Source organism: Bos mutus, chromosome 9 (genome assembly GCF_027580195.1).
Source record: "Bos mutus isolate GX-2022 chromosome 9, NWIPB_WYAK_1.1, whole genome shotgun sequence".
Classification (NCBI taxonomy): domain Eukaryota; kingdom Metazoa; phylum Chordata; class Mammalia; order Artiodactyla; family Bovidae; genus Bos; species Bos mutus.
This window is the reverse complement of record NC_091625.1, coordinates 88553272-88565670: the sequence shown is the minus strand read 5'-3', so window position 1 is coordinate 88565670 and position 12399 is coordinate 88553272. Positions and strand designations below refer to the sequence as shown.

Below are 12399 nucleotides of genomic sequence, written 5' to 3'. Positions count from 1 at the left end.
CATGGACTGTAGCCCGCCAGGCTCCTCTGTCCATGGGATTCTCCAGGTGAGAATACTGGAGTGGGTTGCCATTTCCTCCTTCAGGGGATCTTCCCCACCCAGGGATCGAAGCCATGTCTCTTTCATCTCCTGTTTTGGCAGGCGGGCTCTTTACCACCAGTGCCACCTACGAAGCCTTATATTACCCTAAAACACTGGCTGCGCCCATTCCTTTATTTACACATTTCCTCTTTGTTCTCTCCTGGTGTTCTGAAGGCTATTCAAGACTAAAAGTACTCTTCAAAAGTAGATTCCAAAGAATACAAGGAAATCAATGAGGAAACCCTATTTATGGAGCACCTAATACCCCCAGAACAAGACACTGGATTCCTGTACAAGAAAACTGGAAGACTGCATACATGAAGAGACAGAAAGCCATACATATACACACTCACAGCCAGAGAGACACAAGCACACGAGCACAAGTCCCAGCCACCTAGTGATGGCTAGTGCTTGGAAATCACTGCATCGTCCCCAGCACCACGCTAGACACTGAGATCATGGGAGCAGCTGGCTAACTCAGCTTCTAAAGGAGAAAGCTGCCCGTCAATTGAAATTCAAATTTCCTAAGGAATATGAAGGGATTGAAAGATTATAAATTAGCTCTTTAGCTTTTACATATACAAGTCTCAGTGAAGTGAAGGTGTCTTCCCAGATATCATGATCTAGCATTAACAATCTAAAACAGTAACTGAAAAATATTTCTAGAAAAACTCATTGAGCAGTTTTCCTTTTCTTCCACCACCACCTCCCACACATCTTGATTTTAAGCATCATTATGTATATTAAAAATATGAAACACAAAATGGCATGCTCACATTTCTAATTTTTTTAAGGAAATGTGTTATAAAATACTTTCATTGCGAAGAAAAATACGAATAGGAAAAAAATTAATTAGAAGAGAAATCACTCCATTCCCACAGTTACCAGAATGGAAACAGCCAGCAGTGGGTGATGGACAAGGACATCATGGCAGGTGGGAAGGTGGGTGCCCTGGGTCCAAGGTACCTACCGCCTTTCATCATGCCCACTTCATAGCACTTGCGTAGCCGGCAGGCCTGACAGCTCTTCCTCCTGTTTTTATCAATCGTGCACTGGTTGGTGGCCGGACACATGTAGTCATTATGTCCTATGAAAAGCAAGAGGACAGAATTAGTATTATTTCAGGAAATTTAGCTGGTCTGAATCTATAGGGAATCTACAGGGAAGCTGTCTAGAGGAGGTTTTCCATCATCACTTACTTGACTTTCCCTTGTTGCTACCTCAACCCACTGTCCTTTTTGTGTCCTTCTTGAAGTGTTAAAAAAAAAAACAACTCTCCTAGACTGAATTTCCGCCTCTCCCACTTGCTTTGAGAGTTCTTTGCGAAAATCCATTTTGGTTCACAAAGCCTATATTTGGGGGCATAATGTTTTATATGTATTCACAAAGTTAAGCTTTCCTAGTAGATAAACAACAGTTTGTTTGGTTGGTTTCTTTGACGCAGGTCACTTATCAAAATTGTTGTCCCAATACAGTCATTAGAACTTCAGAGTTTCGAAATGCTCTTTCTTAAAATATAATTTAAAGATTCTTTAAGCAGCTCTCCAAATGCAGCACAAAACACCTAAATTTAAGTCAGGGATGGTAGACTGGGGCAGTGGCCAAGTTCATCCTTTAATAAATTTGTCCATCACTTACTAGCTGAAGGATGCTGAACAGGTTAGTTAACATCCCTAAATCACACTTCCCCGCTCTAATCTAGAAAACACAAAGGCACCCATTATATAACGTCATATACATTATAATGTAAGATACATACTATGAGAACACATGTCACAGTTAATTTTTAGCCCAGCGCCCTGGGTCTGGCAAACACTGAATGAATATTTAGTTGTTGTTGCTGCTGTTATTTCACTCTAAATCCTCTTTCTTTTCTCTCTTGTTTACTGAATCTCTCCCACTCAAAGGCTTCTTTCTCATTGGCTTTTATCACATCAGGCAGGTCTGTCCCACAAAAATGTTCCCCCTTAACCCACAACACTCGCCAACTTCTATCAGATATCCTGCCCCTCCTTCCAAGCTCAGCTCCTCACAGATGTCTACACCAGAGGTCTTCTTCCTCCTTTTGCTCCTGCCTGCCTCAGTCACATCAATCTGCTTTCCACTTTTGTTGCTCCACAAACGTAGCTTCCTAGAAACCATCCATGACTTCAGTGGCTGAGTTCAACAGCCACTTTCAGCCCACGCTTGACCCATCAGAAGCGTCTGACAGCTCCTCCTTCCTCTTGAAACATGCTTCCCCCTGGGCTTTTGTAACAAAAAATGCTCCCAGCACTCTCTTTACCTCCCAGGCTGGGGCTTCCCAGACTTTGTAGATTTTCCTCCCTTATATTATTCCTCCTAATAATCCAGAGATACCTGGGGCTCAACATGCAGACCTTTTCTCTTCCTGTGACCCTGAATTCTCCCACCAGAAAATTCTGCCCCACGTCTTTGGCTTCCATCGCCACTAAATGCAGATGACTCACAGACTTAAACTGCCATTCCAGTCCTCTTCTCTGAGTTTTGGGGAAAGATATCCAACTGGCCACATGAAGTTTCTGCTCTAAGATTTGGAAGTCACCTCCATTCCTCTACCCATCAAAAGAAGTCTGGTTGATAATATACAGAATATTAAATTTTACAAATCAAAAAGTATCATTAGCATAGTTTTATAAAGAAGTCCTTTTATATAAGTCTAAAATTCTTATACCTCTTTGGAAAACAACCTGAATTTAGACTAAAAAGGTGATATGTACAGTTTTAAAATGTTTTCCATTCACATAAAAGGTAAGTGTATATGTGACCTTCTAATTCAGATTCTCTGTTTTAAGTTTCTATTTTCTCATTTACTAAGGGCAAGCCAGAACATGTAGTGAAACTACAGACCTCTTTGTCCTTTATTTAATTTAAGGGTCAGTCCAATTAGAGTAGGGTGGAGTGGGGAATTGACAAGAGATACTGGTCTCATAAAACTTGGTTCTCTGTCTTTAGATATACATTATAAAAGCCATTGTATAAACAAGCTTCAGATTAAATTAACATGTGCATTCCTCTATTGCATAATATGAAACAACAAACTAGTCAACAGAGTTGAAATTTCTTAACTTCAGTAAAAGACCACACATTGTCTCAAATACCCATGCATAGTTATTTATCTTTAGAATCTTTCCTATTAACAGGGACAAATTGAAGAAATAATAGATCTAGAAATAAAATTTACCTGGGTAGATGTAAACTCTAACTAAAAGTTTAAAATATTAAAACTCTAATATTCTTCTGACACGTCAAAGAAACTCTTAGTGTTTCATCTCCTATGATGTTTGTGCAGGACATGTTGACTTATTTTAACTCTTAAAAATAAGTTTATATTAAGGCTTAGAAGTCAACAGTCACTTGAATAAAAAAATTACTTTGATTCAGTTTCCCTCCCAAAAGCCAGATGTTTTGCAAGCCAGAAGATGGGAAAACTTGGGTTAGAAGTCACTTGGTTAAATCTTGTTTGGATTGGCCAGCCGTCATAGATGCGTATCTTTATAAAACCAAATGAAGTTCTTGAACTAACATGTTTAATAGACAAAACATGCTGGATTTGTACAATCAAATCCATTCCTTAACAAGAATTAAAATAGAGGCACAATAGAATCATGGTTGTAATGCCAACCTTTTGTGACAAAGCTGGGTTTTCTCCTGCCTAAACTACATTAAAATTTAGACTTGACAAATTGGCAACAAGAGACAATTAATAAGTATGTCTTTGATCTATACATTTAAAACAAAATTTTCTTAACCAAACACCATTAACCACTATTTGTCAGTCTTCAACTTACATCAGAAAAAAGAAAAACAAATAGCTAGAATAAATAATTTCACAATTTGTATGGAAATACAAAAAACCTTGAATAGCCAAAGCTATCTTGAGAAAGAAGAATGGAACTGGAGGAATCAATCTACCTGACTTCAGGCTCTACTACAAAGCCACAGTTATCAAGACAGTATGGTACTGGCACAAAGACAGAAATATAGATCAATGGAACAAAATAGAAAGCCCAGAGATAAATCCATGCACATATGGACACCTTATCTTTGAAAAAGGAGGCAAGAATATACAATGGATTAAAGACAATCTCTTTAACAAGTGGTGCTGGGAAATCTGGTCAACCACTTGTAAAAGAATGAAACTAGAACACTTTCTAACACCATCCACAAAAATAAACTCAAAATGGATTAAAGATCTCAACGTAAGACCAGAAACTATAAAACTCCTAGAGGAGAACATAGGCAAAACACTCTCCGACATACATCACAGCAGGATCCTCTATGACCCACCTCCCAGAATATTGGAAATAAAAGCAAAAATAAACAAATGGGACCTAATTAACCTTAAAAGCTTCTGCACATCAAAGGAAACTATTAGCAAGGTGAAAAGGCAGCCTTCAGAATGGGAGAAAATAATAGCAAATGAAGCAACTGACAAACAACTAATCTCAAAAATATACAAGCAACTCCTACAGTTCAACTCCAGAAAAATAAATGACCCAATCAAAAAATGGGCCAAAGAACTAAATAGACATTTCTCCAAAGAAGACATACAGATGGCTAACAAACACACGAAAAGATGCTCAACATCACTCATTATCAGAGAAATGCAAATCAAAACCACTATGAGGTACCATTTCACGCCAGTCAAAATGGCTGTGATCCAAGTCTACAAGCAATAAATGCTGGAGAGGGTGTGGAGAAAAGGGAACCCTCTTACACTGTTGGTGGGAGTGCAAACTAGTACAGCCACTATGGAGAACAGTGTGGAGATTCCTTTAAAAACTGGAAATAGAACTGCCTTATGATCCAGCAATCTCACTGCTGGGCATACACACTGAGGAAACCAGAAGGGAAAGAGACACGTGTACCCCAATGTTCACTGCAGCACTGTTTATAATAGCCAGGACATGGAAGCAACCTAGATGTCCATCAGCAAATGAATGGATAAGAAAGCTGTGGTACATATACACAATGGAGTATTACTCAGCCATTAAAAAGAATACATTTGAATCAGTTCTAATGAGGTGGATGAAACTGGAGCCTATTATACAGAGTGAAGTAAGCCAGAAAGAAAAACACCAATACAGTATACTAATGCATATATATGGAATTTAGAAAGATGGTAACAATAACCCTGTGTACGAGACAGCAAAAGAGACACTGATGTATAGATCAGTCTTATGGACTCTGTTGGAGAGGGAGAGGGTGGGGAGATTTGGGAGAATAGCATTGAAACATGTATAATATCATGTAGGAAACGAGTTGCCAGTCCAGGTTTGATGCACGATACTGGATGCTTGGGGCTTGTGCACTGGGATGACCCAGAGGGATGGTATGGGGAGGGAGAAGGGAGGAGGGTTCAGGATGGGGAACATATGTATACCTGTGAAGGATTCATTTCGATATTTGGCAAAACTAATACAATATTGTAAAGTTTAAAAATAAAATTAAATTAAAAAAAAATTTTTTTGTTCCCTAGTGAGTATAATTTGGTCAAGGTTCTTAAAAGCAACTTATTTAAGTTTGTTTAAGAAGAAATTTCTGTTTAAAGGCTATTATCCGAGCCTGTGAAAATAATGCAAGAGAAAAATCTTACAGAAACCGAGTTCATTTAATACTCACACCAACTACATTAATGAAACATACAGTGTCTTTGCTGAAGAGACTGAAGAACTCTGTGTACCTATGACCAAATCAGCCCAAAAGTTCCTCTTGCACAGAATATGAAATGCAAAAGGACAAATCCATGATGTGAGCTGCAGGATTTAAGTCATAACCAGAAAACTTTAAATTACATATCAACTCTTATTTTATGATTTTTTTAAATAAATGAGCTCAATAAGATATACACAGTACTCTGGTGGAGAGGTGGGGGGCAATGCATTAAAATCAAGAAGACTCTGATGAGGTCAAGCAAAAACTCAAGTATGGAAGGTAGTGAAAGGTAAGAAATAAGGACTTAACATTTTTTATCTCACATATGAGCATTTAGCTAATTATTCATATTTTTAAGGCATGAAAATGAATTCTCAAATTAAAGACAATCTCCAGTCTTTAAGCAACAACAAATGCAAAAAAGGCGCAAATAAAGCTAATCCTATTTAAAAGCCTCATTGGAAGGTTCCAACAAAATAGTATTTCATTTTCAAAGTCCTGTTCTTTTATACCTGATTAATCCATAAATTTAGCTAACATCTATAAAGCTTAGTTAGCTTTAGAGTCTTTTCATTAAAGGCTTTCACTGGCTATTTGCGTAAAATTAACTAGCATTTATTAAAATCTGAAGTATCCAAGAGCCATACACAAATTAAGGTGCCAAATAAGATGCTAAAATCAGTATTTCTTTCTCCTTCTAAGAATCAACATGCACTTATACAGTTTCAAATTTGATAGGAATCACATAATGTTATACATGTATGGCCCAAAGGAAGCCTCTAACTTTTCATTTTATCAGTGAAAGATGGTATTTTTCTTGAGGTGTTCAGGTACAGAAAACATGTCAAAATACACTTTTGAGATTTTTCACTGGGAAAATAAGAGTTTGACCATGAATTTTCAAAGCACTGAATATAAACAAGCAACCACTTCGACCTGAGAGGGGGCCTCCAGGTACTGCCCCTCCTCACTTTGTTCATTTCACACTCATGCATGAGATCGTCTGATGAAACAGCCTGCTGCTGCTAAGTCGCTTCAGTCGTGTCCGACTCTGTGCGACCCCACAGATGGTAGCCCACCAGGCTCCCCCGTCCCTGGGATTCTCCAGGCAAGAACACTGGAGCGGGTTGCCATTTCCTTCTCCAACGCATGAAAGTGAAAAGTGAAAGTGAAGTCACTCAGTCGTGTCCGACTCTTAGCGACCCCATGGACTGCAGCCTACCAGGCTCCTCCAACCATGGGATTTTCCGGGCAAGAGTACTGGAGTGGGGTGCCATCGCCTTCTCTGGATGAAACAGCCTAGTGACTAAGAAAACTGACCCATTTGGGTACTGACTGGGCTCCCTTGGTGGCTCAGACAGTAAAGAATGCGCCTGCAATGCAGGAGACTGGTATTATGACGCACCAGGCACTGTGTTATACATGGATTAGTTCATTCAATTCCCCAGCAACTCTATGAGGAAGGGATTATATTCATCTCCCTTTTACAGATGCAAAACTATGATAAACGTTATAAAGTCTGTTCAAAACCACACAGCAAGCAAGCAGCACAGACGGGTTTTGAAGCAAAGTATTCCTTATTCCAGAGATTGAACTCATGCATACGTGGAGAGCTCAACATCCCAAAAGGGCAAGATCTTCACTGGGGAACTGTATATCTACTTTCCAGAGGCAATAATGATCGGATTCTCTGCAGTTGGTGGAGCTCTGTGTGTTCTCCTTCTTAGGAAGCTCATGCATGAGAAAGTGAAAAGTGAGGAATTAACAGAACCAATGTTATTGTCTTCTATTTAACGTATCTGCAAAAAAATACTGTGCAAGGCCAAACCAATATTGAATTCTTTTGGCAATAACATTTGACTTAGATGACTCGGATGAAATGAATGGTCCAACTCCCTTGGACATGAGTGTACAGAGGAAGAGAAATCTAACCGTCCCTTACACGCCAAGGAAAATACTGACTTCCTGTATTATCCCCATCTACTCCAACCCTGACTCAGGACTGAAGCTTGATCTCTGCTTAGCAGTCTCCCACACACTCATTTACTGTGACCAAAGGAAAGAAGTGTTACAAGAGTTGCTGGGTAGCACCGAAGAATCAGTCCAAACATTGATGTTGTTGGGATCTACCAGCAAAGGGAAAAAGAAGACTGGCAGGGAATCTGTTGTCAAAATGAGAGTTCAAAAGAGTTTTTCATGAAAACAGGGGTGTATGATTTTCATTAAAAAATGAAGAATTTAAAACTATTCAAAGTTATACCAAGGGAAAAAAATCATACCAAAATATGCACTAATCATCTCTGAGTAGTAAAGTAGATGAAGCAGAGAGAAGAGTGAAGAGGTTTGAAATAGCTTTGCAAATTCTTAGGGCTAAAGAAGAGGAGGAAGAAGTCAAAGATACTCATGGTTTCTGCCAGTATGTCTTGAAATCTATTCTAACTATGAATTAGAAAGAGTATCTGATTTTGGAGGCAGGTGGGAAACAGAGATATAGAACAATTTTAAACACACTGTATTTACGATTTCAGTAGCATACCAATAAACAACTACCAAGCAAGCTATAATAAATGCAGTACTGAAGCTTGGGAGGCAAGTCAAAAGGAAGCTGGAAGTTATGTGATCCAGAAATTCTACTTTCAGGTATGTGCCCAAAAGAAGTAAAAGCAGACTCAAAGAGATATTCGTACATCCATGTTCACAGAAGCATGATTCACTGCAATCGATGAGCAGAAGCAATCCAGAAGTCCATTAATAGACAAATGGATAAACAAAATGTGGTATATGCAGCACTCCTCCCACCATTCGCAGAGGGTAAGTTCCAAGAACCCCAGCGGGTGCCTGAACCACAGATAGTATATACACCATGCTTTTTTTTTTTTACATACATTCAAATCTATGATAAAATTTAATTTATAAACTAGGCTCAGTATGAGAATATCCAAATTGCTAGCACCTATACCCTTGCTCTTTGGTACCATTATTAGGTTCAATTAGAGTTACTCGAATACAAGTACCACAGTACCTGGACAGTCAACCTGATATACCAGATGACTACTGAGCGACTAACAGTGGGATACACTAGATAAAGGGAAGATTCACATCACTGAGCAGGACAAAGCTGGACAGCAAAAGAGTTCATCTCATTACTCATAACTACATACAACTTAAAACTTAGGAACTGTTTATTTCTGGAACTTTCTGTTTAATGTTTCCAGACCAAGGTTAACCACAGAGGTATCTGAAACCAAGGAAAGTAAAATTGCAGATAAGGAGGGACTACTATACATAGAATGGAATTATATTCAAGCTTAAAAAGGAAGACTTCCTTAATTTTTATTTTATAATGGAATATAGTTGATTTATAGTGTTGTTAGTTCGTGGTGTATAGCAAAGTTATTTAGGTATACATATATAAAATTCTATTCCTTTTCAGATTCTTTTTCCATATTACAGAGAATTAAGTAGAGTTCCCTGTGCTATACAGTAGGTCCCTGCTGATTATCAATTTTATATATAGTAGTGTATATATGTTAATCCCAACCTCATAATCTATCCCTGCCTAACACCTTTCCCCTTTACTAACCATAAATTTGTTTTCTAAGTCTATAAGTCTGTTTCCATTTTGTAAATACATTCATCTGTATTATTTTTTTTAAGATTCTATATATAAGCAGTATCATATATTTGTCTTCCTCTATCTGACTTACTTCACTTAGTATGATAATCCCTAGGTACATCTATGTTGCTGCAAATGGCATTATTTCTTTTTATTTTATGGCCAAGTAATAGTTCATTGTTTATATGTACTACATCTTTTTTACCCAATCATTTATTGGACATTTAGGTTGCTCCCATGTCCTGGCTATTGTAAATAGTGCTGCAATGAACATGGAAGTGTATGTCTCTTTTATGATTTTCTCTGGATATATGCCCAGGATTGGGATTGCTAGATCATATTGCAACTCTATTTTTAGTTTTTTTAAGAAACCTCCATATTGTTTTCCATAGTGGCTGCACTAATTTGCATTTCCACCAACAAGGTAGGAGGGTTTCTTTTTCTCCACACCCTCTCCAGCATTTACTGTTTGCAGGTTTTTGATGATGGCCATTCTGACAGGTGTCAGGTGATGCCTCATTATAGTTTTGATTTGCATTTCTATAATTAACAATGTTGAGCATCTTTCCATGTACTTTTTGGCCATCTGTATGTTTTCTATGGAGAAAAGTCTATTTAGATCTTCTGCCTTTTTTTTTTTTTTTCCCGCTTGGGTTTTTTGTTCTTTTTGATATTGAGCTGCATGAGCTGTTTGTGTATTCTGGAAATTAATCCCTTGTCAGTTGCATCATTTGCATATATTTTTTCCCATTCTATGTGTTGTCTTTCCATTTTGTTTATGTTTTCCCTTGTTGTACAAAAGCTTTTGAGTTTAACTCGGTCCAATTTTTTGTTTTTATTTTATATTTTTATTTTCATTACTCTAGGAGGTAGATCCAAAAAGGTATTGCTGCAATTTACATCAAAGATTTCTGCCTATATTTTCCTCTAAGAGTTTTATATAGTATCTGGCCTTATATTTAGATCTTTAATTCATTTTGAGTTTATCTTTGTGTACAGTGTTAGAGAATGTTCTAATTCTTTTACATGTGTCTGTCCAGTTTTTCCAGCACCATTTATTGAAGAGATTGTCTTTTTTCCATTGTATATTCCTGCCTCCTTTGTTGTAGACTAATTACCCATAGGTGTGTGGGTTTGCTTCTGGGCTTTCTAACCTATTCTATTGATCTATAAGCCTGTCATTATGCCAGTACCATAATGTTTTTCTTACTGTAGTTTTATAGTATAGTCAGGGAGCCTGATTCCTCCAACTCTGCTTTTCTTTCTCAAAATTACTTTGGCTATTCTGGCTGTTTTGTGTTTCCATACAAATTTTAATATTTTTTTATTGTACACCTGAAAAAAAAAAGCTATTGGTAATTTGACAGTGATTATATTGAATCTGCACATTGCCTTGAGTAGTATAGTCATTTTGACAATATTGATTCTTCCAAAGCAAGAACATGGCATATCTTTCCATCTGTTGTGTTATCTTCAATTTCTTTCATCAGGCTCTTACAGTTTTCAGAGTACAGGTCTTTTGTCTCCTTATGCAGATTTATTCCTAGGTATTTTTTTTGATACAATGGTAAATGGAACTGTTTCCTTAATTTCTCTTTCTGATATTTCTTTGTTAGTGTACAGAAATTCAACATATCTCTGTGTACTAATTTTGTATCCTGCATTAATGAGCTCTAGTAGTTTTCTGCTATCATCTTTAGGATTTTCAATGTATAGTATCATGTCATCTGCAAACAGTGACAATTTTACTTCTTATTTTCCAGTTTGGATCCCTTTTATTTTTCTTCTCTGACTGCAGTATTATTTATAATAGCCAAGATATGGATACAAGCTAAGTGCCCATTAATGGGTGAATGTATAAAGAAGAGGTGATGTATATATACAATGGAATATTACTCAGCCATAGAAAGATGAAATCTTGCCATTTGTGATAACATGTATAGACCTTGAGGGTATTATGCTAAGTGAAATAATTCAGACAGAAGTACAAATATCACCTGATCTCACCCATATGTGGAGTATATATCCATCCATTAATCAATTAAGCCAAACTAAACTAAAACAAGCACATAAATATAGAGAATAGAGTCGTGGTTACCAGCAGGCAAGTGGGGAAGGGAGAAGGCAAAATGGGTACAAGGAGTCACCAGTTTGGTGGCAGATGGAAACTAAACTTCTGGTGATGAGAACATGCAGTGCGTATGGAAGCTGAAATGTAGTATTGTACACACGCAACGTATATCATGTTGCAGACCAACAAGATAAATAAATAAATGAGAAGTTGGAGGTGTAAAGAGCATCTACATGAGGCAAGCAGGGTAGGAAAAGGAATCAGAGTTGTGTATTTTTAGTTGGCCTTTTCAGATTTCCTTCCGCATGACTGGGCGCAGGACTAGTAGAACCAGCTGTGCTCCCCATGAACCAGGCGCTGTGCTAAGTGACTTCAGCCCTTTATCTCATCTAAGCGTCATAACTGGGGATGTAGGTAAGGCAATTCCCATGTAATAGAAGCAGAAGTTGAGACTCCAAAACACTGGATTACTTACTGAAAGTCACTCAGCTGGTAGCAGGAGGAACCCTGGCTGAAATTCAGGTCTGTGTCATTCACAAATCCTGGTTCCCCAAGTAACACCATAATAGGGTTGGAGAAATGGAAAAAATGCAAGAACTACTGAATCAGAATGCCTATTGTTACAATTGACACTGTAATAAAAATATAATTATCTAATGTAATCATGGTATTACTATTATGCCTTTGGGAGGGCATCTCAGAAGCAGCAATGAAATTAAATAAAATCTGTCATTCCTAATATTTCCACAGATAAAGCTATGCGAGCTTAATCACATGAAATGCATTCATTGATAGGTTATAACACATTACAAAAAAAAATATTTTTGGAAAACCTTTCAGCAGACTCCAGCATAAAATAAAGAGAGAAAGAGAAAGTAGGAAGTCAAGTGTTGAGGAAGTAAATAAAAAATTTACATTCTGTGAAAAAACAACTGAAGTATTGTGTTTGGAACTA

At 37.5% G+C, this 12399-nt stretch overlaps 1 protein-coding gene across 8 annotated transcripts in view; it reads right to left on the bottom strand.

Moving 5' to 3' along the window:
• The window catches only part of ESR1 (estrogen receptor 1), a 408809-nt gene that overhangs the window by 211987 nt on the left and 184423 nt on the right, over positions 1–12399 (bottom strand). For all 8 annotated transcript variants that reach the window (XM_070376878.1, XM_070376880.1, XM_070376883.1 and 5 more), the window contains one exon: positions 1052–1168. In XM_070376878.1, the coding sequence (XP_070232979.1) occupies positions 1052–1168 (117 nt within the window). The remainder of the gene's footprint in view (positions 1–1051; positions 1169–12399) is intronic.